Source organism: Cynocephalus volans, chromosome 3 (assembly GCF_027409185.1).
Source record: "Cynocephalus volans isolate mCynVol1 chromosome 3, mCynVol1.pri, whole genome shotgun sequence".
NCBI classification, from domain to species: Eukaryota; Metazoa; Chordata; class Mammalia; order Dermoptera; family Cynocephalidae; genus Cynocephalus; species Cynocephalus volans.
Window position 1 is genome coordinate 59219049 of NC_084462.1, and position 26896 is coordinate 59245944.

Sequence of the window (26896 nt, forward strand, 5' to 3'; positions counted from 1 at the left end):
TCTCCCTTTCACCCAACCAATATCATGGTTACTTCCTGGGTTTTAGCATCACCTGGAACTATCCATCTTTGACATTTCAAATTTTAATGCTCCCTTTTCCACAATCTTTGATTCTCCCAGCTTTTTCACCTGGGTAGTGAGGTACACATTCTTTGACATCATAAAGTTTTTCAGTTGTGTGAGCCCCATCAGCCTCTTCTGTTCATTTCCTGCCTTATATAGCCCAGATTTGTCATTTCATTGACTGTCTTGCCAATGTGTTCAGTCTCTTTGCTGCTTTTACCTTCTGTTATACTCCTCCCAACAAAACTCTAACCCTTGATAAAGCTAATTCTCTATGCTTCTTTCTTATACTTGGGCTAGGTAGGTTCTCAACTGGTCTCAGGACTGCTGGCAGACTTCCCATATCTCTTCTGTTAGTTCTCATTCCTCCTACCAGCTATTTTAAATCTTCTTCTAGTTCTTCCAGTGGTACTACTCCTTATCCCCTACCCCACAATCTTAGCAGACATCCTTCCCTTCTATTTCACAGAAAATGGAAGAATTCTTAACTGCTCACCACTGTACCTCAAAGTATAATGGTATTGGCATCTTTGCTTACCTCCTGTCATTGAGAAAGACCTGTGCTCTGGCCTTATCTCCTATTTATGATCTTTTCTTCTGTATCTTCAACTTTTCCCTTTGTACTGGCTCCTAACCATCAGCTTTTAATCATGCTCAAGTCTGTCTTGTTTTAAATATATACATATATATGTATATGAATATATCCTTTCAGCCCACGTCCCTGCACAGTCCCTCTTCTTCTTTCCTAGTCAAAGGTGTATTACTGTTACTCTCTCAATTGCTCTGACAATAGGACCTGTACCTTATATGTACCTTATAGTAATGACACACATTAACAGTGTGAAACTGAGTGAAAGATAGTTGGTCCTTGATCTGTGACTCTCCTCCCAGGGTGATGAAAGCGTAGAGAGATTAAAAGAAGTGAACATCAAACTTTTTTACTCTAGGGTTTGTTATTCTGGTTCTTATTCTTTTATCCTTCCAAGCAAAAATGCCAGTGACTTCACGGAGTCAAGACAATATTGATGAATAATTACTACATTTAGTACTTACGCAGCAGGACTTCAAAGGTGGAGAAGTTGTCAGTGATGTCAGAGTTCAGGGTGTGGCAACAGTACTGTGTGGCTGATGTAGACTGGCATTATACTGAGAACAACTGAAAATAAGTGAAGTAAACCCTAAGCAGAAGTGGCCCATACATAGTCTAATTTGTTACATGTTGGAAGAAGATCTGGAGAGGCCTTTGGGATGAGTGTGCAGCAAAAAAAGAAAATTTCTATTCATAGTTGTTTCCACACTATTGTTTCCTCTTTCTTATACCTTCTCACTTTTGGTACTTGTATCGTCAGAGTCACCCATCTACAACCTCTTCTTGTGGCAGCCCTCTCGTGAAGATGGAGCTCAGTTACCTGGCATGCTCCTGTTACCTGTGTTAACAAATAGGAGATAAAATGGGTCATTTTGTGCTTTACAGTTCTGTCAAGTAATAAACCATATTAGTTTATTTACAACTTCTAATTTTACATATTGATTTAAACTATGAAAGGATAATAGTGATTTAAAATATTAAAGGATAGTAGTGGTATTTCCTGTGAAAGGAGGCTTGTGGTTACTCTGTAGTTGGGGTATAATTTATGTACATAGTTGTACGTGTTCATATATAAGAAATTTAGTTGGGAACATATCCTCAGATAACTTAGGTTTTGCCTGTATTCCTGTTATTTTTGTTGTTAAATATAGTATTCTACTAATATACTGAAACATAAAAGACACTTGCACAAAGTTCAGATCTTCATCGATAACTTGAGTTTTTCTCTTTTTCTTTACTTTAAGGAAGTTTTCTGTCATCAGCTTTCTATGTGTGCTTTAATGAACATCCCCAGTGTTTTATAAGTTGAATTCTGAACTCATATGAAGTTTTATTGCTTACAGAGGAGGTATTTTGTCAGGTGCTGGTGACAAATGTGTACTTTCTGTGAAACAGTCATCCATGACACTTTAAAACTAAAAATGGGCAAGGGAGAGATTCTTCTTCCATAACTCTCAATTAGCAGCAGAAACTGTCTGGAAGATATCTCCCATAATTAACTTCAGGTTTTCCAGCTTTTTTTTTTTTTTTTTTTTTCCCTAATTGCCTGGAACATAAAAGAAATGGGATTGTTGCTTGGCTGATTAGATCAATCCCCTGAAATGGAAAGATTTATCTTGGAATGCCTGGGAAGTAAGGCAGCAGAAGTTTCTGTCCCTGAATGCAGGGAATGCTGAATAGCAGGGATTAGTTCAATACACAGCTTCAGGAATATGTTACAAATTGGAAAGATCATTTAGCATGCTTAAAAACTTTTGTCTCCTGAGAAATTTTATGTCTTCTCTACTTTTTAAAATAATTTCCATTAGCAATAATAAAACTATCTAGATGAAAAACCCATAATTGTTTATGCATATATGTATATATATTTTTGATCCTCACATACAAAAAAGTGGATAGCATTCAAGAAAATGAGTTTTAAAGAGGAATAATGTGGCTAAAGTCACAGCAGAAGCTGTGCTTATGAACTTTTTTTCTCTAGTGGATATGGGACTTCTTTTGCTCTGCCTTTGAGATTTAGTTTGAAGTTATTTGGAAAAGGTTAAAATGAAAAAGGTATTGAAGGAGGAGTAGAGAATCCTGTCTCTGAGCTGAGCTCTGCCTTTATCAACTCTGTGACTGACGACAGCAATTCTTCTTTCTCACCATTAAATACATTTGGGAAACTCTAGGTTAAACAGAGTCAGACAGGCTTTTTTATTACAGGGCTTCGCTGAGCCTTTAATATGTATGTATGTTGTGAGCTCCTAGGCCTACTGTATTTCCCAAGGTTATTTGACACACTTATTTTTCAGGATGTAGATTTTCAGGTGGAAACAGTATATCACTAACTTTCTGTTTCCTTTTAGATCAGAACCTGCCATCCTTGAATAAATTTCAAAGAATCTGGAATTGGTGGACAAGTGTTAATTAGGGATAATTGATAAATTGATAGATAGGTGTTAATTAGGGATAGCATAATTAGGGAGGCATAAATAGATAGGTGTTCATTTTTCTGAGTATTCTCTGAGAGATCTGTAACCCCAATAAAAGATAAGAGCACTGTTGTATAGGAAGCCTGAGATTTCTGTATGAGTGCATTTTTATTTATCTGTTTATTTGAGTGCATTTTTAGAATCGTTAAAGAACCTGACAGGAGACTCAGTCTCTGAAACTTATGTATCAGGTCCAGGTAGTATCACAGACAAAGGGAGGGTAAGTTTTTGTTCTCCCACCCTAAAGTCTGGAGTTTAGCCAAACGAACAAGAAAGTATTGTTTCTCCAGCTGAAAAATATAAAGGAATCCAAGACTTGAGAAGTGACTAAGTCATTAGATAGACCTGGGTATGTTCTGGCTTGCTTCTTTTGTGACCCTTGGTAAATCTTTTACCTTTTGGGGGCTTTGGCATGTTTACCTATGAAACGGTGTTAGGCTCAGAAAATGCTGAGTGATGCCAAGACTCTCACAGCTTTTGCTTTATGTAGTAGGACCCTGGACCGTACCAGGCTGCTCATTTTTCTCTGGTTTACTCATATTTCTCTGGTTTATTCTTGAGATCATGGTGCTTATCCAAGAGAGTGACTGGCAGAACTGGTGTTGTGAGATCTGGCAGCAAAAGGCTTGATTAAGGCACAGTGGGCCATTGTTCCAGGACCCTGATTATTTGACTTCATTGATTTTCTTTGGAGATGTCCATGGTCTTCTTTGGTTGGAGCCTGCCCTGGTGGTGCGCACAGTAGAGCCAGAGTTCCTTATACAGCAATTTGCATGAAAAGACAGGAGGCAGTGGGGAGGAGTGGTGCTTAGGAAGGCAGTCTCTATGCAAATTGATGGCAGTCTTTCCCACTGAGCCCCAGTACACTTTGGAATTTTTTACCAGGTGTTTCAGGAATTGACTGCCAGTGGAATCTTGGCTTGTGGGGTGAGATTTACTGCCATCCCGACTGTAGCAATTAAAGGTTTGGTCTTTGGAGTTAGATGTGTTTGAACTTCTTTACCATTTTGGATTGTTTGATCTTAGGCAATTAACTTCAGAGTCAGGTTCTAGCTGGATATCCTTGAAAAAGGTATTTTTTTGTGCCCTAGTTACCTGTTCTGTAAGATTGGGCTAGAGTTGTTGTAAGTAAACATTAGATAATATCTATAACATGCTTAGAACAATGCCAGGCACAAATAGGCAATCCACAGATTTTAGGTCTGGCTGTGGTTATTGTTTTGTCATCACTATCACTTCATGCATAAGTGACATCATTTAAATTACACTGGGGAAAATCCTTTAAATGGCCTATAAATCATAACATTCAGCCCTGTAGTAATTCTTGAGCATACTGAAGTTGATAAACACTGAGTTAAAGGGAGGAGCAAAAGTAAAGTATATATGTTTGAGCATTCAAATAATTATTTTGCCCTTAAATGAGAATAACATCAAATTTAGCAGTAACAGGGAATGAGTGCTCAGTTCTAAAATATTCCTCTTTTTCTGCATGGTTCACTAAATCATGTTTTAATGATAAATCCCTAAAATCTTGGGTGACCAGTTGTTCTGGTTTGCCTGGACTGAGGGCTTTGATGGGATGTGGGAATTTCACTGCTAAAACTCAAGATGAGTTATCACCCTACTGTAAGCTTCATACATTTGTTTATTATGAATATTAATAGAGATAATATATGCAAGAGCACATGGCACACTGCTTGGCACATAGTAACTGCTCCTTAAATTTTTGTAGAATTGAGTCTAAATCTTGACTGAGCAGATTCACACACTGTTTGAGAAGTTGTAGGGAAGAACTTGGGCCACTGCTTTGTGTCCTTTTAAATGGACATTTTTGGCCTCTTTGAACAGCTTTCACTCTCAGGCCCTTAGGTATTGGTTTCTTTCAGTCTCAATTTCCAAATTTGTAAATTGAGAATAGCAGAGGTTGAGCATCTGTAATCTGAAAATCTGAAATGCTCCAAAATCTGAAATTTTTGAGCACCAACATGATGACACAAGTGGAAAATTCCACACCTGACACACTATTTTTTCACCATATTAATGGTATGTCATATTTTTTACTGTTAGCTACTTATGTATGAACAAGTGTAAGAACGTGATTTCTTATTGGTAGCATATAAATTCAGGAATGATGGTGATACCAAACAACCACAGATTGTCTACATGCATGGCTGAGATAGTGACACACCTTTGCTTTCTGATGGTTCAGTGTACACAAAATTTATTTCATGCACAAAATTATTTAAAATATTGTATAAAATTACCTTCAGGCCCTATGTTTGCAAGGTATATATGAAACATAAAGAGATTTTGTGTTTAGACTTGGATCCCATCCCCAAGATCTCGTTATGTATATGCAAATATTCCAAAATAAAAAAAAAAAATTAAAATATGAACAATTTCTGGTCCCAAGCATTTCAGAAAAGGGATACTCAACCTGTAATATTTATCTCATAGGGATATTGTAAGGATTCAGTAAAGTGTGATTAGCACATTGAAAGTGTTTAGCACAGTGCCTGGCTCAAACTAAGCTCTTAATAAGTGATAACTGTTAGAATAATAAAGTCCTTTAACATTTTATATAGATGCTATTTGGAATCAATAGTCCCATCAGTGGGAAAAGTTGGGATGGTAGCTGATGATTGAGCTTTTGGCTTCTTTAGCTTTGTTCAGTCTTTTCCTAGAAGCTTTCTTATTCGAGAATGCCTGATTAAGAATGCTGTATACCTGCACGATTGAAAATGTGTGTTTTCAAATTTTATTTCAGGTGATGAGGAGTACTTGATTAATCTGATAGACTCTCCAGGACACGTGGATTTCTCCTCAGAAGTATCAACAGCTGTTCGCATTTGTGATGGGTGCATCATTGTGGTAGATGCTGTGGAAGGAGTCTGTCCACAGGTAATGGATTGTAAAGTGAAAGTATTTAAATGGTTAAAGAAGGTGGGGAAAGTGGAGAACTGTTGATTACTATGTGCCACTTTAGGCATTTCACTTGACAGTCAAAAAGTTGGTTTCATATTTCACATTTGGTAATGTTTCAGACTGTGATGGAGTTAAATCATGAGTGTTTTGAAGTTATCATAGAGATGATGACTTTAACTTTAGGTTCTTTGAAGTGTCTGTGATATCCTATGAAAGAAGGACTTAGCAAAAATGAGAGAAATGTTGAATTTGGGGAGGCTCTGAAGGTTTTACTCTAATAGAAAAGGTTTCTGAATAGTGGCTACCTCTAACAGATGGGGTTAGATCAGGGAGGTATACACAGGGGACTTCTGGGGGAATGTTTTATTTTTTGACTTATATGCTGTTAATATAAGTGTTTGTTTTATAATTATTCAGTTAACTCTGTGTATGTACGTGTGTGTGTGTTTGTGTGTCTATGGACACTCTCTCACACACATATACATATTTTCACCAAACTCTTCGCTATTTTCACACAATTTTATTTATCCTTCTTAAATAAACTGCTAGTTCCAAAAAGGCAAGGATGATTTATTGATGGTAGTTCTTTGATATTGTGCTATATATATACTCTGTTAATTCCTAACAAGTACCTCTGTCTGACTGGCATAGTCTGAGTTGTGATAAAGGAATGTGATAAAGTGTTGGTTATTTATTTATTTATTTTTTTCTCCCTACCTGATCCTTCCAAAAATTATGTCCTCCTTGTAAATAGGACATAATTTAAAACATTGGTTATATTTCCAAATTTTTTTTTTCTTCTTCTTACAAATTCTATTTTATTTTGTCAATATACAATGTGGTTGATTATTGTGGCCCATTACCGAAACCTCCCTCCCTACTCCCTCTCCTCCCTCTCTCCCAACAATGTCCTTTCTGTTCGCTTGTCCTATCAACTTCAAGGAATTGTAATTGTTATGTCTTCTTCCCTCTCCCTGCCCCCAGTTCTTTGTGTATTTATTTATTTCTCGCTCCCACTAATAACTGAGAAGAAGTGATATTTCTCTTTCTGTGCCTGACTTGTTTCACTTAATATAATTCTCTCAAGGTCCATCCATGTTGTTGCAAATGGCAGTATTTCATTCTTTTTTACAGCTGAATAGTATTCCATTGTGCAGATATACCACATTTTCCGTATCCACTCATCCAATGATGGACATTTGGGCTGGTTCCAACTCTTGGCTATTGTAAAGAGTGCTGCGATGAACATTGGGGAATAGGTATACCTTCGACTTGATGATTTCCATTCCTCTGGGTATATTCCCAGCAGTGGGATAGCTGGGTCATATGGTAGATCTATCTGCAATTGTTTGAGGAACCTCCATACCATTTTCCATAGAGGCTGTACCATTTTGCAGTCCCACCAACAATGTATGAGAGTTCTTTTTTCTCCACAACCTCGCCAGGATTTATCATTCACAGTCTTCTGGATATTAGCCATCCTAACTGGGGTGAGAAGGTATCTCAGTGTGGTTTTGATTTGCATTTTCCGAATGCTGAGAGATGTTGTACATTTTTTCATATGTCTGTTGGCCATTTGTATATCTTCCTTAGAGAAGTGCCTACTTAGCTCTATTGCCCATTTTTTAATTGGGTTGCTTATTTTTTTCTTGTACAGTTGTTTGAGTTCCTTGTATATTCTGGATATTAATCCTTTGTCAGATGTATATTTTGCAAATATTTTCTCCCACTCTGTTGGTTGTCTTTTGACGCTGTTAATTATTTCTTTTGCTGTGCAGAAGCTCTTTAGTTTGATATAATCCCATTTGTTTATTTTTCCTTTGGTTGCCCGTGCTTTTGGGGTCGTATTCATGAAGTCTATGTCCAGTCCTACTTCCTGAAGTGTTTCTCCTATGTTTTCTTTAAGAAGTTTTATTGTTTCAGGGTGTATATTTAATTCTTTAATCCATTTTGAGTTGACTTTAGTGTATGGTGAAACATATGGGTCTAGTTTCATTCTCCTGCATATTGATAGCCAGTTCTCCCAGCACCATTTGCTAAAGAGGCAGTCTCTTCCCCAGTGTATAGACTTGTTGCCTTTGTCAAAGATCAGATGGCTGTAGGTGTGTGGGTTGATTTCTGGATTCTCTATTCTATTCCATTGATCAGTGTGTCTGTTTTTATGCCAGTACCATACTGTTTTGGTTATTATAGCTTTGTAGTATAGTTTAAAGGCAGGTAGTGTTATGCCTCCAGCTTTATTTTTTTGGCTCAGCATTGCTTTGGCTATGCGTGGTCTTTTGTTATTCCATATAAATGTCTGGATAGTTCTTTCCATTTCTGAGAAAAATGTCAGATGGGGATTGCATTGAATTTGTATATCACTCTGGGTAGTATGGACATTTTCACTATGTTGATTCTTCCAATCCAGGAGCATGGGATATCTTTGCATCTTCTTGTATCCTCTCTAATTTCTCTCAGCAGTGGTTTGTAGTTCTCATTATAGAGATTTTTCACATCCTTGGTTAACTCAGTTCCTAAGTATTTTATTTTTTTGGTGGCTACTGTAAATGGGCAAGCTTTCTTGATTTCTCTTTCTTCATGTTCACTATTGGAGAATAGAAATGCTACTGATTTTTGTGTGTTGATTTTGTATCCTGCTACTTTGCTAAAATCATTTATCAACTCCAAAACTTTTTTTGTAGAGGCTTTAGGCTGTTCGATATATAGGATCATGTCATCTGCAAACAGTGACAGTTTGACTTCATCTTTTCCAATCTGGATGCCCTTTATTTCCTTCTCTTCTCTGATTGCTCTAGTACTTCCAACACTATATTGAATAGGAGAGGTGAGAGTGGGCATCCTTGTCTAGTGCCTGTTCTTAAAGGAAAAGGTTTCAGCTTTTCCCCATTCAGGATGATGTTGGCAGTGGGTTTATCATATATGGCCTTAATTATGTTGAGATACTTTCCTTCTATACCTAACTTATAGAGGGTCTTTGTCATGAATGAATGTTGAATTTTATCGAATGCTTTTTCAGCATCTGTAGAGATGATCATATGGTCCTTGTGTTTGATTTTATTAATATGGTGTATCACATGTATTGATTTTCGTATGTTGAACCAACCTTGCATCCCTGGGATGAATCCCACTTGATCATGGTGTATAATTTTATGTATGTGTTGCTGTATTCTGTTAGCTAATATTTTATTGAGGATTTTTGCATCTGTATTCATCAAGGATATCAGCCTGTAGTTTTCTTTTTGAGTTGTATCTTTACCTGGTTTTGGTACCAGGATGATGTTAGCTTCATAGAATGAGTTTGGGAGATTTGCGTCCATTTCAATCTTTTGGAATAGTTTGTAAAGAATCGGTGTCAATTCCTCTTTGAATGTTTGGTAAAATTCTGCTGTGAATCCATCTGTTCCTGGGCTTTTCTTTGTTGGGAGCCTTCTAATAACAGCTTCAATCTCCTCTGTTATTATTGGTCTGTTCAGGTTTTCTACATGTTCTTGGCTCAGTTTTGGTAGTTTGTGTGTCTCCAGAAATTTATCCCTTTCCTACAGACTTTCAAATTTGTTAGCATATAGTTGTTTATAGTAGTCTCAAATGATTCCTTGTATTTCAGATGTATCAGTTGTAATATCACCTTTTTCATTTCTAATTTTTGTTATTTGGACCTTCTCTCTTCTTTTTTTAGTCAGCCGTGCTAATGGTTTGTCAATTTTATTTATCTTTTCAAAAAATCAACTTTTTGATTTGTTGATGTTTTGTATTGCTTTTGGGGTTTCAATTTCATTATGTTCTGGTCTAATCTTAATGATTTATTTCCGTCTGCTAACTTTGAGTTTGGATTGTTCTTGTTTTACTAATTCTTTAAGGTGAAGTGTTAGGTTGTTCACTTGCCATCTTTCCATTCTTCTGAAGTAAGAATTTAATGCAATAAATTTCCCTCTTAATACTGCTTTTGCAGTATCCCACAGGTTTTGGTATGATGTATCATTATTTTCATTAGTTTCAATAAATTTTTTGATTTCCTGCTTGATTTCTTCTTGGAGCCATATGTCATTAAGTAGAATGCTGTTTAATTTCCATGTGTTTGTATAGTTTCCAGAATTTCATTTGTTATGGATTTCTAATTTTAATCCATTGTGGTCTGAGAAAATACATGGGATATTTCCAGTTTTTTTGAATTTGTTGAGACTTGATTTGTGACCTAATATGTGATCTATCCTGGAGAATGATCCATGTGCTGATGAGAAGAATGAATATTCTGAGGTTGTTGATGGAATGTTCTGTAGATATCTGCCAAGTCCAATGGTCTAGAGTGTTGTTTAGATCTTGTGTTTCTCTACTGATTCTTTGCCTAGATGATCTGTCCAATATTGACAATGGGGTGTTCAGGTCCCCTGCTATTATGGTATTAATATTCCTTCTTTAAGGTCTAATAGAGTTTGTTTTATAAACCTGGCTCCAACATTGGGTGTGTATATATTTGTGATTGTTATGTGTTCTTGATGGATCAATCTTTTTATCATTATGTAGTGGCCCTCATCTCTTTTAATGGTTTTTAGTTTAAAGTCTAATTTATCAGATATAAGAATAGCTACTCCAGCTCGTTTTTCATTTCTGTTTGCATGGTAAATCTTTTTCCATCCTTTCACTCTTAGTCTATGTGAGTCTTTATGGGTGAGGTGGGTCTCTTGAAGGCAGCATATAGTTGGGTCCTCCTTTTTGATCCAGTCAGCCAGTCTGTGTCTTTTGATTGGGGAATTTAATCCTTTTTCATTAAGAGTTGTTACTGAAAGTGTTGATTTACTCCTAGCATTTTATTGATTTTCGTTTGGATGTGTTAGGTGTCTTTTGTTCCTTTCTTTCTGATTTACTGTTTATTTTCTGTATTTATTGGTTCCTTGGGTTGTAGATAAACTTTTTGTTTGTTTTCTCTTCATGGATGCCATTTTTGTTATACTAGTGGGTTTTAATTTTTCTTGGCTTTTTGTAGCAGTGGTAGTTGTTTTTCAGGTACCAATCCCAGTACTCCTTTGAGAATTTCTTGTAAGGGTGGTTGTGTGGTAGTGAACTCCTGCAGTTTTTGTTTGTCTGAGAAATATACTATTTGCCCTTTATTTTGGAAGGATAGCCTTGCAGGATGGAGTATTCTTGGCTGGCAATCTCTCTTTAAGTATTTAGAATATATCATTCCATTCCTTTTTGGCTTTTAGGGTTTGTGATGAAAAGTCTGATGTTATTCTGATTGGGGCTCCCTTATAGGTGATTTGACGCTTCTCTCTTGCAGCTTTTAAATTTCTGTCTTTGTCTTTGAGTTTTGCCAGTTTGACTATAACATGTCTTGGAAAAGACCTTTTTGGGTTGAATATAGTTGGGGATCTTTTAGCTTCCTGAATCTGAAGATCTGTGTCTTTTCCAATAACTGGGAGGTTTTTTGCCACTATTTTGTTGAATATGTTTTCAATGCAACCTCCTTTTTCCTCCCCTTCTGGAATACCCATGACTCGGATATTTGAGCGTTTAAGGTTGTCTGATATCTCTCTTAGATTTTCTTCAGGCTTTTAATTCATTTTTCTTTTTTTTTTTTCTGCCTGTGTTATTTTAAACAGCCCATCTTCAAGGTCAGAAGTTCTCTGTTCTGCTTCTGCAAGCCTGCTGGTTAAACTCTCTGTTGTGTTTTTTATTTCGTTCAATGAATTCTTTAGTTCGACAAGCTCTGCTACATTCTTTTTCAGGGCATTGATTTCCTTGTACATTTCTTCTTTCAGGTCCTGTATACTTTTCCTCGTTTCATCATGTTGTCTAGCTGAGTTTTCTTGTATCTCATTCAGTTTCCTTAGAATTATCACTCGAAATTCCTTGTCAGACATTTCAAGGGCTTCTTGTTCTCTAGGATCTAGAGCTTGAGAGTTATTACCCTTTGGTGGTGTACTTTTTTGATTTTTTATATTTCTGGTATCTTTCCTTTGATGTTTAGTCATTGTGGAAGGGGGTTTCACAGTCCACTGGATTGACACGATTGTCTGGCCACGATGTTGCTGGGGTTGCCAATTTGGTATGGCTAGCTCAGTGTCTACTCAGTTGGCTACTAGTGCCTTGTGTGTGTGCTTGCCTTGGGTCTTGGGCCTCTCCAGGGAGCCGCCTCTCTGGTCAGCATGCATATGGCTGGGCTGCTGGGTTGCACGCCGGTACCGGGTACCACAGGGCATATGGTCTCTGTGGAGCGTCCACCTCCTCTGCTGGATGTCTCCCTGCTCCGTGCGCACTGGTCTGGGCCAGGGATGGAGTCGAGTGGTGGCGGTGAGGACTTCCTGCTGTGTCACGTGCCGGCATCACAGGGCATGTGGTCTCTGTGGAGCTTCCGCCTTCCCTGCTGGATGTCTCCCTGCTCCGCACACACTGGGCTGGGCCGGGGATGGAGTTGGCTGGTGGTGGTGAGGCCTACCTGCTGGTCGCACACCGGCACCGCAGGACGTGTGGTCTTTGTGGGGCTTCCACCTCCCCTGCTGGACATCTCCCTGCTCTGCGCGGACTGGGCCGGGCCTGGGATGGAGTCGGGTATCAGCGGTGAGGCCTACCTGCTAGGTCGCACACTGGCACCGTAGGCAGAAAGTGTTGGTTATTAATCATGATTTTCTAATGTTCTTTAATTCTTTCGAATGATGAATTTTACATTTTTCTTTCTGCTTTTATCAGACACAGGCAGTTCTGCGACAAGCCTGGCTTGAAAACATCCGTCCTGTTTTAGTGATTAATAAGATAGATCGCTTGATCGTGGAACTGAAATTCACGCCACAGGAGGCCTATTTTCACCTCAAGAATATTTTAGAACAGGTATTTTGTTCTTCAGTATTTTCAAAACTGGAGCTCAAAGAGGCATTATGAAGAAGTTACTGAGTTGGGTATGAGGTATTGCTACAGAAAATTCCCTTAATACTTTTGCACTTACGATCTATGAGAGTTGGAGTCATCATACTATAACAGATGCAGCAGAACAAGCACGATCTCAGGAGTCCCTTCCATCATCTCCTGAAAGCACTAACATCTCTTGCTTAAAACTTTGTAGTTTGGTTCCAAAGTGAAGCAATTTCATGAGGCTCTATGGTATTCTGTTCCTCGGCTTCGGATGAAATTTTACCCAAGCATATGCATTCATTTATTTATTCAGCAAACATTACATAGGTATATGTTGAATAAATTAGTTATTGAATGTTCATTATGTGTGAGGGATTGTGAATATAAAGATGGACAGCTAAGAGTCCCTACTTTCAAAGAGCTCACAGTGTAGTAGGGGAGACAGAAAGTTAAAGAGATACTTGGAGGCCCTGGATGTGATTTCAGAGCATAGGTGTAGGGCCACTTAACCCAGTCTGGGTCAAGAGTTAAGAACAATTTTGGAATGGAAACTGTGAGACAGAAGAAAGGTAGGTGTTTGCCAGGTAAACAATTGGGGGAAATATGAAACACTTCTGGTCCCAAGCATTTTGGATAATGGATACTCTACCTGTAATTTAGTTTTGCTGGCTTTTGAAAGAACGGGTTAATAACATGTAAGTTATGCACAGTTTGTGAATGTCATCTCCACACATGTATATTAGTATGACCCCAAACTGTGACTGATAATTCTATCCCTAACAAAGGTTAGACAGTGTGTCTCCTACCATGAGCGTGTTAAGCATATGAATGACACTCTTCCATTTTATCATCTCTCCTAGATTAATGCACTCACAGGAACTCTTTTTACTTCTAAAGTCCTAGAAGAAAGAGCAGAGAGAGAGACTGAATCCCAAGTGAATCCAAATTCTGACCAAGGAGAGCAAGTATATGATTGGAGCACTGGCTTGGAGGACACGGATGATTCTCACCTTTACTTCTCTCCAGAACAGGGAAATGTGGTGTTTACCAGTGCAATAGATGGGTGGGGCTTCGGGTAAGTTTGTTTCAGTCTAATTAAATCTCTTTGTGTATTTAACATACAATTGAGTTTTCTTAGTTAAACTTTTTATTTTGAGAGAATTGTAGATTCATGTATAGTTGTAAAAGACAATATGGAGAGTTTTCTTATTACCCTCCACCCGCTGGTAACGTCTTGTAAAACTGTAGTACAGTATCACAACCAGGACATTGACATTGATGCAGTCTAGGTAGAGAACATTTCCACAAGGATACCTCATATTGCCCTTATATGGCCACACCTACTTCCTTCCCAGCTCCAAACCCTCCTTAAATTCTGATGACCGTTAATCTGTTCTCCATTTCTATAGTTTATCATTTAAGAATGTTATAGAAATGGAATCAAATAGTTCGTTAAATGGAACCAAACTATATGTACCTTTTCTGGACTGGCTTTTTTCACTCAGCATAATTCTCTAGAGACTTATCTAAGTTGTGGTATGTATTAATAGTTGGCTTCTTTTTATTGCTTAGTAGTGTTCCATGGTTATGGATTTACCACAGTTCAACATTCATCTTTTAAAGGACATCTTTTTTTTTTCCCAGGTTTGGCTGTTATGAGTAAAGCTGCCATAAATATTCATGTACATGTTTTTGTGTGAACATAAGTTTTTATTTCTCTGGGATAAATGCCCAGGAGTGCAATTGCTGGGTCATATGATAGTTGTATGTTTAATTTTAAAGAAACTGCCAAACTGTTTTCCACAGGGGTTGTACCATTTTATATTTCCACCAGCAATACATGAGTGATCCATTTGCTCCATATTTTCACCATCATTTGGTGTTGTCACTATTATTATTTTAGTTATTCTGATGGGTACGTGCTAATATGTTATGGTTTTAATTTGCTTTTTTCTAACAGCTAGTGATGGTGAACATCTTTTTATGTGCTGATTTGTCATCTGTATGTCCTCTTGGTTGAAATGTTTTTTCATGTCTATTGCCCATTTTTTAATTGTTTTTATACTCTTGAATTTTGAGAGTTCTTTATGTGTTCTAGATACTAGTCCTTTATCTCATATATGCTTTGCAAATATTTTCTCCCAGTCTGTAGTTTTTAGAGTCAAGTTTAAGATCTCTTTGCCTAAACTCAGAGACAAAGAGAGAATCTTAAAAGCTGCAAGAGAGAAGCGTCAAATCACCTATAAGGGAGCCCCAATCAGGTTAACATCAGACTTTTCATCACAAACCCTAAAAGCTAGAAAGGAATGGGATGATATTTTCAAAATACTAAAAGACAAAGATTGCCAGCCAAGAATACTCTACCCTGCAAGGCTATCCTTCCGAAATGAGGGGCAAATAGTATATTTCTCAGACAAACAAAAACTGCGGGAGTTCACTACCACAAGACCACCCTTACAAGAAATCCTCAAGGGAGTACTGGGTTTGGTTCCTGAAAAATAACTACCACTGCCATAAAAACCTAAGAAAAATCTAAACCCGCTAGTACAATAAAAATGGCATTCATGAAGAGAAAACAAGCTAACAAAAACACTATCTACAACCTAAGGAACCAACAAACAAAGAAACCAAACAGTAAACCAGAAAGCAAGGAACAAAAGACACCTAAGACAGCCAAACAACCAATAAAATGCTAGGAATAAATCAGCACCTTTCAATAACAACTCTTAATGTTAAAGGCTTAAATTCCCCAATTAAAAGACACAGACTGGCTGACTGGATCAAAAAGCAGGACCCAACTATATGCTGCCTACAAGAGACCCACCTCACCCATAAAGATTCACACAGACTAAGAGTGAAAGGATGGAAAAAGATTTACCATGCAAACAGAAAAGAAAAACGAGCTGGAGTGGCTATTCTTATATCTGACAAAATAGACTTTAAACTAAAAACCATAAAAAGAGACAATGAGGGACACTACTTAATGATAAAAGGACTGATCCATCAAGAAGACATAACAATCATAAATATGTATGCACCCAATGTTGGAGCAGCCAGATTTATAAAACAAACTCTATTAGACCTAAAGAAGGAAATAGACACTAATACCATAATAGCAGGGGACCTGAACACTCCACTGTCAATATTAGACAGATCATCTAGGCAAAGAATCAGTAGAGAAACACAAGATCTAAACAAGACTCTAGACCAATTGGAATTGGCAGATATCTACAGAACATTCCACCCAACAACCTCAGAATATTCATTCTTCTCATCAGCACATGGATCATTCTCCAGGATAGATCACATATTAGGTCACAAATCAAGTCTCAATAAATTCAAAAAAATTGGAATTATCCCATGTATCTTCTCAGACCACAATGGATTAAAACTAGAAATTAATAACAAACAAAACTCTGGAAACTATACAAACACATGGAAATTAAACAGCATTCTACTTAATGACATATGGGTCCAAGAAGAAATCAAGCAGGAAATCAAAAAGTTTATTGAAACTAATGAAAACAATGATACATCATACCAAAACCTGTGGGATACTGCAAAAGCAGTATTGAGGGGAAAATTTATTGCATTAAATGCTCACTTCAGAAGAATGGAAAGATGGCAAGTGAACAACCTAACACTTCACCTTAAAGAACTAGAAAAACAAGAACAATCCAATCCTAAAGTTAGCAGACGGAAAGAAATCATTAAGATCAGAGCAGAACTGAATGAAATTGAAAACCAAAAAACAATTCAAAAGATCAACGAATCAAAAAGTTGGTTTTTTGAAAAGATAAATAAAATTGACAAACCATTAGCATGGCTAACAAAAAAAAGAAGAGAGAAGACTCAAATAACAAAAATTAGAAATGAAAAAGGCGATATTACAACTGATTCATCTGAAATACAAGGAATCATTCGAGACTACTATAAACAACTATACGCCAACAAATTTGAAAATCTGGAGGAAATGGATAAATTTCTGGACACACACAAGCTCCCAAAACTGAACCGTGAAGACGTAGAAAATTTGAACAGACCAATAACAATAAAGGAGATGGAAGCTGTTATCAGAAGGCTCCCAACAAAGAAAAGCCCAGGACCAGATGGATTCACAGCAGAATTTTACCAAACATTCAAAGAGGAATTGACACCGATTCTTTACAAACTATTCCAAAAGATTGAAACCGACGCAAATCTCCCAAACTCATTCTATGAAGCAAACATCATCCTGATACCAAAACCAGGTAAAGATATAACCAAAAAAGAAAACTACAGGCCGATATCCTTGATGAATACAGATGCAAAAATCCTCACTAAAATACTAGCAAACAGAATACAGCAACACATACGAAAAATTATTCATCACGATCAAGTGGGATTCATCCCAGGGATGCAAGGTTGGTTCAACATACGCAAATCAATAAATGTGATACACCATATTAATAAACTCAAACACAAGGACCATATGATCATCTCTATAGATGCTGAAAAAGCATTTGATAAAGTTCAGCACTCATTCATGACAAAGACCCTCTATAAGTTAGGTATAGAGGGAAAGTATCTCAACATAATTAAAGCCATATATGACAAACGCACTGCCAATGTCATCCTGAATGGGGAAAAGCTGAAAGCTTTCCCTTTAAGAACAGGCACTAGACACGGATGCCCACTCTCACCACTCCTATTCAACATAGTGTTGGAAGTACTAGCCAGAGCAATCAGAGAAGAGAAGGAAGTAAAGGGCATCCAGATTGGAAAAGATGAAGTCAAACTGTCCCTGTTTGCAGATGACATGATCCTATATATCGAACAGCCTAAAACCTCTACAAAAAAACTGTTGGAATTGATAAATGATTTCAGCACAGTAGCAGGATACAAAATCAACACACAAAAATCAGTAGCATTTCTTTTCTCCAATAGTGAACATGCAGAAGGAGAAATCAAGAAAGCCTGCCCATTTACAATAGCCACCAAAAAAATAAAATACTTAGGAATTGAGTTAACCAAGGAGGTGAAAAATCTCTATAATGAGAACTACAAACCACTGCTGAGAGAAATTAGAGAGGATACAAGAAGATGGAAAGATATTCCATGCTCTTGGATTGGAAGAATCAACATAGTGAAAATGTCCATACTACCCAAAGTGATATACAAATTCAATGCAATCCCCATCAAAATTCCAAAGACATTTTTCTCAGAAATGGAAAAAACTATTCAGACATTTATATGGAACAATAAAAGACCACGAATAGCCAAAGCAATGCTCAGCAAAAAAAATGAAGCTGGAGGCATAACACTACCTGACTTTAAGCTATACTACAAAGCTATAATAACCAAAACAGTATGGTACTGGCATAAAAACAGACACACTGACCAATGGAATAGAATAGAGAATCCAGAAATCAACCCACACACTTACTGCCATCTGATCTTTGACAAAGGCACCAAGCCTATTCACTGGGGAAGGGACTGCCTCTTCAGCAAGTGGTGCTGGGATAACTGGATATCGATATGCAGGAGAATGAAACTAGATCCATACTTCTCACCGTGTACTAAAATCAACTCAAAATGGATTAAGGATTTAAATATACACCCTGAGACAATAAAACTTCTTAAAGAAAACATAGGGGAAACACTTCAGGAAATAGGACTGGGCACAGACTTCATGAATACGACCCCAAAAGCACGGGCAACCAACGGAAAAATAAACAAATGGGATTATATCAAACTAAAAAGCTTCTGCACAGCAAAAGAAACAATTAAAAGAGTTAAAAGACAACCAACAGAGTGGGAGAAAATATTTGCAAAATATACATCTGACAAAGGATTAATATCCAGAATATATAAGGAACTCAAACAACTTTACAAGAAGAAAACAAGCAACCCAATTAAAAAATGGGCAAAAGAGCTAAGTAGGCATTTCTCTAAGGAAGATATCCAAATGGCCAACAGACATATGAAAAAATGCTCAACATCACTCAGCATCCGGGAAATGCAAATCAAAACCACATTGAGATACCATCTAACCCCAGTTAGGATGGCTAAAATCCAAAAGACTATGAACGATAAATGCTGGCGAGGCTGCGGAGAAAAAGGAACTCTCATCCATTGTTGGTGGGACTGCAAAATGGTGCAGCCTCTATGGAAAATGGTATGGAGGTTCCTTAAACAATTGCAAATAGATCTACCATACGACCCAGCCATCCCACTGTTGGGAATATACCCAGAGGAATGGAAATCATCAAGTCGAAGGTATACCTGTTCCCCAATGTTCATCGCAGCACTCTTTACAATAGCCAAGAGTTGGAACCAGCCCAAATGCCCATCATCAGATGAGTGGATACGGAAAATGTGGTACATCTACACAATGGAATACTACTCAGCTATAAAAACGAATGAAATACTGCCATTTGCAACAACATGGATGGACCTCGAGAGAATTATATTAAGTGAAACAAGTCAGGCACAGAAAGAGAAATACCACATGTTCTCACTTATTGGAGGGAGCTAAAAATTAATATATAAATTCACACACACACATACACACATACACACACAAACCGGGGTGGGGGGGAAGAAGATATAACAACCACAATTATTTGAAGTTGATACAACAAACAAACAGAAAGGACATGGTTGGGGGGGAGGGGGGGAGGGAGGTTTTGGTGATGGGGAGCATTAATCAGCTACAATGTATATCGACAAAATAAAATTTAAAAAATAAATAAATAAATAAAAAAAAAAAAAAAAAAGATCTCTTTGCCTAACTCTAGATCTTCAAGATTTTCTCTCATTTTTTTCCTAGAAGTTTTATAGTTTACTTTTTATATTCAGGTGTGTGATCCATTTTGAGTTAATTCTGTATATGAGACTTGCAACAAGGTTTTTTATTGGGTTTTGGGTTTTTTTGCCAATCGATGTTCAGTTACTTCAGCACCATTTGTTGAAAAGGCTGTCCCTCCTCCGTTGAGTTGCTTTCATACCTTTGTAAAAACTAGTTGGACATATTTGTGTGGGTCATTTCTGAGTGTTTTTTTCTGTTCCATTGATGTATGTGTGTGTCTTTCCAACAGTACCATATAGTTTTGATTACTGTAGCTATATAATAAGTCTTGAAATTGTGTAGATTATTTCCACCAATTATTCTTTTAAAAAATTGTTTTAGCTGTTCAAGGGTCTGTGCCTTTCCATATAAATTTTATAATAATCTTGTAAATATCTGCAAAAAAATCTTGCTAGGATTTTGATGGAAATTTCATGGTAAACCTGTACGTTAATGTGGGGAGAATTGACATCTTTGCTATATTGAGTATTCTAATTCACGAACACTATATGTCCCTCCATTTATTTAGATTTTCTTTGATTTCTTTCATTAACATTTTGTAGTTTTCAGCATGTAAGTCCTGTACACGTTGTGTTAGCTTTACACTTAATGTTTTAATTTTTTAGGAATTATAAGTGCTATTATATTTTAATTTTGGTGTCTACATATTCCTTCCTAATATATAGAAATACAATTGACTTTTTAAATTTTTTTGCGGCTGGCCAGTACAGGGATCCCAACCCCTTGGTGTTATCAGTACCACACTCTACCAACAGAGCTAACTGGTCAGCATCTACAATTGATTTTTGTATGTTGGTTTTGTATACTGTATCCTTACTGAACTCACTTATTAATTCTAGCAGTTTTTGTAGATTCCTTAGAATTTGCTATAAGACAATTGTGTCATCTGCAAATAGGGACCATTTTATTTCTTCCTTTCCTATTTGTGTGCTGTTTTCTTTTCTTTTTTTGCCATATTGCCCTGACTAGAAGTTCTGGCATTATTTGAATAACAGAGGTGAGGGTGGACATCCTTGGCTTCTTCTGGATCTTAGGGGTAAAGCATTCAGTCTTTCACCATTACAGATAATGTTAGCTGTAGGCTGTTTTTAGATGTTTTTTTCATGTTAAGGAAGTCCCCCAATATTCCTGTTTTTCTGAAACTTATTATGAATGGGTATCAAATTTTGTCACATTCCTTTTATGAATTGATTAATATAATCATATGATTTTCTCCTTTAACTTGTTAATGGTAGATTACATTGATTTTTGAATATTAAACCAGTATTGCATTTTTTTGTAGATTGTATATACAATTGATTTTTTAAAAACTTTATTCTTTGAATAAATTCAAAATGAACAAAATGTTTACCCCAAATAGTCTCTCACCCTCCCTTAATTCAGTTTTTTTCCTGGCAGTTTCTTGTGTATCCTCTTTAGGTATTTATGCATATATGAGCAAATACATATGTATCAACTTTTATATCAACACTAGCAGAAGTTAGTATGAAAAGAAGCTAACTTTATTGAGGATGAACATGTGTAGGCATTGAGTTAGTCACTTTATTTAAATTATTTCATTGAATTCTTACAGCAACCCTTTGGAATAGATATTTGTTGTCTAAGGCTCAGAAGCATTGAGCAGTTTGTTCACCATCTCCCAGCTGCTAAGTGGCAGAGTTAATATTAACATTAAAGTCTGCCCGACTCCTAAGCTTGTATTTTCTTACCATGGTACTTCTCTGGGATCTTCCCTTTAGATTATAGGCATCCTCAGTTCTTTTTATTGCCCCTTCTGGATATGTACATATGACAGTGACATTGGTTTTTAGAATGTGATAGGTAATTGATTACTAATCATTTCTTAACCACAACCATTACTGACTTGTGGAATCAAAAAATCCAAATGTTATTAAAGGAGTATTACTTTGAGAAAAATGTCTTTGGCTTGGATAAGTAATTGTGGAACTATAAAGAAATTTACTTTAGTTATGGGCTTAGTCTTGAATATAATATGCAGGGATTATAGAACCAGAAGTAATGCACCAGGGGGAAAAGTCTGTTATTGAAATATATATCAGTATATGACCTGGAAATGGAAAAGAAGAAAAGATTGGAAATTGACTAGAATGCAAAGCTTGGGAGTAGCCTAACCAGTGTCTGGCTTTTCCTTGTCCTCCTTTTTATAAGAACTTGCTCTTTAATTATCTTTTGACTGAAGAAATTTTGTGTTTGGCAGTATTAATATATTATAATGTCATAATTTTCTATGTTTGTAATAAATTATAGATACCTTAGTCCACTTGGTGCCTGAAAGGTCATACCAAACTTAAGTAAGTTCAGAAATAGATATATAATGAAAATGGAAATTATGAAGCTGCTAAGAATTTTCACTTCTCATATGTGGCTTATGGCTTGCCCTTATCACTTTTCTGGGCCTCAGTTTTCTCATCTAAAAAATAAGAATATTGGGCCAAAATAATGTCTAAGAATTTCTTGCAATTAAAAAGTATGGTGATTCATTCAGTCATACTACAGGGTTAGACCTGTTGATTTCCTTATTTGTGAGCATTCTGCTAGTGAGCCACAAGGTGGGAGGCTTGTCTTTTTCTTATAATGATTTTCTTAAGTAATTTAATGTTTCATGCTAATTTTAGTCTAAATCTCACAAGTTGGGAGAGGTTTACTGTGGAAGGAGAAAGAATGGGGGAGAGGCTTGAAAGGAGAGAGTAAGGGTAACTTTTGTGTCCCTTACAACTTTGGACATTTCTAGATACTGTTAGTCAAGCGAATGTTCCCCTGTGTTAGACAAGGTCAGATTTAGAGATTGGCTAGTGCCCGTTCTCAAGAAACTGTTAATTTATAGGAAAATTGTAGTGGTAATAAAAGCACAGGAGACGTTTTCCTTCCAGTTTTCTTCTGAAATGTCACTGAATAGGGAAAGTTGGCAGCTGCATGTGTCACACACAAATGGTGGAAAGTTAACACATTTCAGAATTTGGAAGATGGTTTTATAAACTTTTGTACAGTGGGACAGGATTTAGAGGCTAAACCTAGGGTTTATCACCTAAATCTGTCCTGTTATTAGATGTTAATCCAAGAGAATCTGCTCTGAAAAGCAGAAACACATTGACTTGGGTGGATAGCTGTGAGAATCTTAAGTTCCTGTTTTACATCAATAGAACTGAGGCCTGAGCCCCATAGAATAGGGATAGGAAAGAAAAGACAGTGAAAAGCCCTTCCTAATAGTTTTATTTGTCTTTGTGCATCAGTGTCTTTAGAATCCTGCAGTCAACATTAATCCACTGGGTAGCTTGAAGGGCAAAAGGGTGTGTGGCTCAGTAATTTCATACTTGACTGAGTTGTCATTCAGGAAGCTAGGCAACAGATAGATAGATCAGTAAAGTCTTGGAATATAAATATGTTCTGCAGGTCTCTTCTGAAAATTTTGTTTAAAGTTACTCTGTAGAGGAAATGAATTAAGACAGAATTCAAGATTTTTTTTTTTTTTTGTCGTTTTTTCGTGACCGGCACTCAGCCAGTGAGTGCACCAGTCATTCTTATATAGGATCCAAACCCGCGGTGGGAGCGTTGCTGCGCTCCCAGCGCAGCACTCTACCAAGTGCGCCACGGGCTCGGCCCGAATTCAAGATTTTGAAAGGCATATATACCTGTATGTGTATGCATATATAAATAACGGTATACTAAAAAAGGGTTTGAGGATAGTGGCCTAAGCAAATGGGCAAATGTCTTAACGTAATTTATGATTTTGGTAGAGGTTTTAGAGTATTTATGAAAATTTTAAGTTTACCACTTTTAAGAGCAGAATATTTGTCTGACACATCATTTTGAAAGATAAAATATAACACAGTCTAGGTAACACAAATGAGTATTTTTTAAAATCCTGGAAACATAAACAGAAACAACAGTAGAAATCCAGCTGATCAAAACAGTTGTGACAATAAATGTATGAAATCCTCCATTAATTGAAGTAAAGAATTTTAAAAGAAGAAAATCTCATTAAAAAAGGAAATCTAGAAGTCTGCTATATAAGAGATAAACATAAAGCATAATGGACAGAGGCTAATCACTAAAGCTTTGGTTCAGATATGTTAGTCAAATGACCAAAGAAAAGTAGGTTTGGTAGTATTAAAGAATTACAGCAAATGAATTATGGCATAAGGATCATTTTTATATGGATAATTGACATTTCAGTAGTGAAGAGGTTAACTCTATGAACTATCAAAACAACACAAAGTGCATGATACAAAAATAGAATTCTAAGTAGAACTCTACAGGCAAATGGTTTGGGGAAGATTTTAACAGATCACTGGCAACTGTTAACAGGTTAAGTAGGCAGAAACATAATTCATATGAATAGTATAATGTCAGAATTTGTTTTATATGTCAGTGAAGAATATACAAAAATTGGTCCTGTTTCAGGCAGGAAAAAAAAAATTCAAGTTCAAAAGATAAAAGAATGTTGTAAGTTTGATGTGCTAATCAGTTATCATCACCAGTTTTAACCATCTGAGAATAGACCAAAGTTGCTAATATGGAGGTCAAAGTTTCAGCTTTATTCATTGAGGCCCCAGTGAGCAGCACTCCTAAAGAACAGGGCTCCCTGCACAAGTTAGATTGGAGAATGTGCTTGGGAACTCAGGCCACAATGGTTGCCTCATGTTGTCTCCCCCTACCTGTAGACCCTTGAACCTACCTGTAGGTCCTGGATTGGATCTGGAAATCTGCATGGAGGATGGATGATTGCAGCCTGCCTGGCAAAATTGGGTATTGACAAGTGAAAAGCTGCAGAGATAAGGGTCTCCCGACTTACATCTTGAAGGAAGGCTGTGTGCCCTGCTCTAGGTGTACTGAACCACAGGAAGTCAGGAAGGAGGCCTGGCTCTCTTTACTGATCCACGGAGTAGGCAGCAAGACAGAGCCTGTTTTCTTTTTGAGGCATAGGAATTCTACCAAGTGAATGTTGGCCCTTCACCTTCTCTTCTCTTGTGGATGAGTGTTTAAAGTGGGAGAGAGACCAGGAATGCTCCTTTTAGAACTCCCATATTGGGAAAGCTGCAGAAATTCCTAGGTCTTTGGAGTGAGGTGAGAATTTGTGGAGAAAAGAAGGGTTCCCTCAAAAAAAGACAAACAAACAAAACCCTACAAATTAATAACATACATTTCATAGAATCTAAAATTTTAGAAAATTAAAAAGAAAAAAAAAAAAACTTTTACCAAATAAATAACTGTTGGATCAAATGGGAAATGAAGTAGCAAATTATTTAGAAAGTAATGGACCTTTAAGGCCAGCTCCAGAACATCAGCAGCCTGTAACTGTAATTTTGATTTTGATTTTGATTGGGTGTTTTTCTCTCACTTGGCCTTCAGTAAAAGGGGTCACTGGATATTTATTTTCAGCATTTTCTATGGTGTCTGCTTTGCTTTTAAGCTACTGCCTGATGCTCTTCATATTTCTGATTCTGACCATAATTATTGACTTTCACTCCTACACCTTCTTCTTGCTCCCGCCAGGCTTCCACTATAGTCAGGTGTAGTTAACATCTGGGCTCCAGTACTACCACACTTGCTAGCTGACATGTAAAGAGTTGTCTAGAATGTGCTTTGTATTCTTTATGCAGTGGAGAAAATTATAGGCATCTTTTTTCTTTTTAAATATACTTTATGTTTTACAGTTGTTTTAGGTTCACAACACAATTGAGAGAAAGCTACAGAGATTTCACATGTACTCCTGCTCCTACACATACATAAGCTCCCTGTCATGATCCCCTACCAGTATAGTACATTGGTTGCAGTTGATGAACCTACAGTGACATGTTGTTATCACCCAAAGACCACATTTTTACATTAGAGTTCACTCTTGATATTGTACATTTTGTGGGTTTGAACAAATGTTTAATGACATGTATCTACCATTATAGTACAGAATAGTTTCACTGCTCTAAAAATCTTTGTGCTACACCTGTTCATCCCTTTCTCCTCCCTAACCACTGGCCACCATTGATCTTTTTAGTCTCCATAGTTTTGCCTTTTCCAGAATGTCATATAGTTGGAGTCAACAGTATATAGCCTTTTCAGATTGTCTTCTTTCACTTACTGATAGCATTTAAGTATTTCACTTAGTAATAGCATTTAGCATTTAAGTTTCCTCCATGTCTTTTCAAGGCTTGATAGTTCATTTCTTAGCAATGAATAATGTAGTAGTCTGACTTTATCTGCTGTTTCGATTTCTGTGGTTTCAGTTACCCGTGGTCAACCACGGTCATTGTTCTGCATTTTGACCACTCTAACAGGTTTGTAGTGGTAGCTCATTGTTTTAACTCACATTTTCCTTATGACATAAGTTGTGGAGCACTTTTTCATATCCTTATTTGCCATCTGTATGTCGTCTTGAGCGAGGTGCCTGCTAAGGTCTTTGGCCCATTCTGTAGTCAGTTTGTTTTCTCATTGTTGAGTTTTAAGAGTTTTTTGTATATTTTGGATAGCAGTCCTTCATCAGGAATGTCTTTTGTTAAAATGTTTTCCCGGCTTGGAGTTGATAAATGATTTCAGCACAGTAGCAGGATACAAAATCAACACACAAAAATCAGTAGCATTTCTATTCTCCAATAGTGAACATGAAGAAAGAGAAATCAAGAAAGCTTGCCCATTTACAGTAGCCACCAAAAAAATAAAATACTTAGGAATTGAGTTAACCAAGGATGTGAAAAATCTCTATAATGAGAACTACAAACCACTGCTGAGAGAAATTAGAGAGGATACAAGAAGATGCAAAGATATCCCATGCTCCTGGATTGGAAGAATCAACATAGTGAAAATGTCCATACTACCCAGAGTGATATACAAATTCAATGCAATCCCCATCTGACATTTTTCTCAGAAATGGAAAGAACTATCCAGACATTTATATGGAATAACAAAAGACCACGCATAGCCAAAGCAACGCTGAGCAAAAAAAATAAAGCTGGAGGCATAACACTACCTGCCTTTAAACTATACTACAAAGCTATAATAACCAAAACAGTATGGTACTGGCATAAAAACAGACACACTGATCAATGGAATAGAATAGAGAATCCAGAAATCAACCCACACACCTACAGCCATCTGATCTCTGACAAAGGCAACAAGCCTATACACTGGGGAAGA

At 36.9% G+C, this 26896-nt stretch overlaps 1 protein-coding gene across 1 annotated transcript in view; it reads left to right on the top strand.

Moving 5' to 3' along the window:
• Positions 1-26896, top strand: part of EFL1 (elongation factor like GTPase 1) — a 165046-nt gene that overhangs the window by 12846 nt on the left and 125304 nt on the right. The window contains exons 5-7 of the mRNA XM_063089163.1: positions 5894-6027; positions 12739-12876; positions 13758-13972. Coding sequence (XP_062945233.1) covers positions 5894-6027; positions 12739-12876; positions 13758-13972 — 487 coding nt within the window. The remainder of the gene's footprint in view (positions 1-5893; positions 6028-12738; positions 12877-13757; positions 13973-26896) is intronic.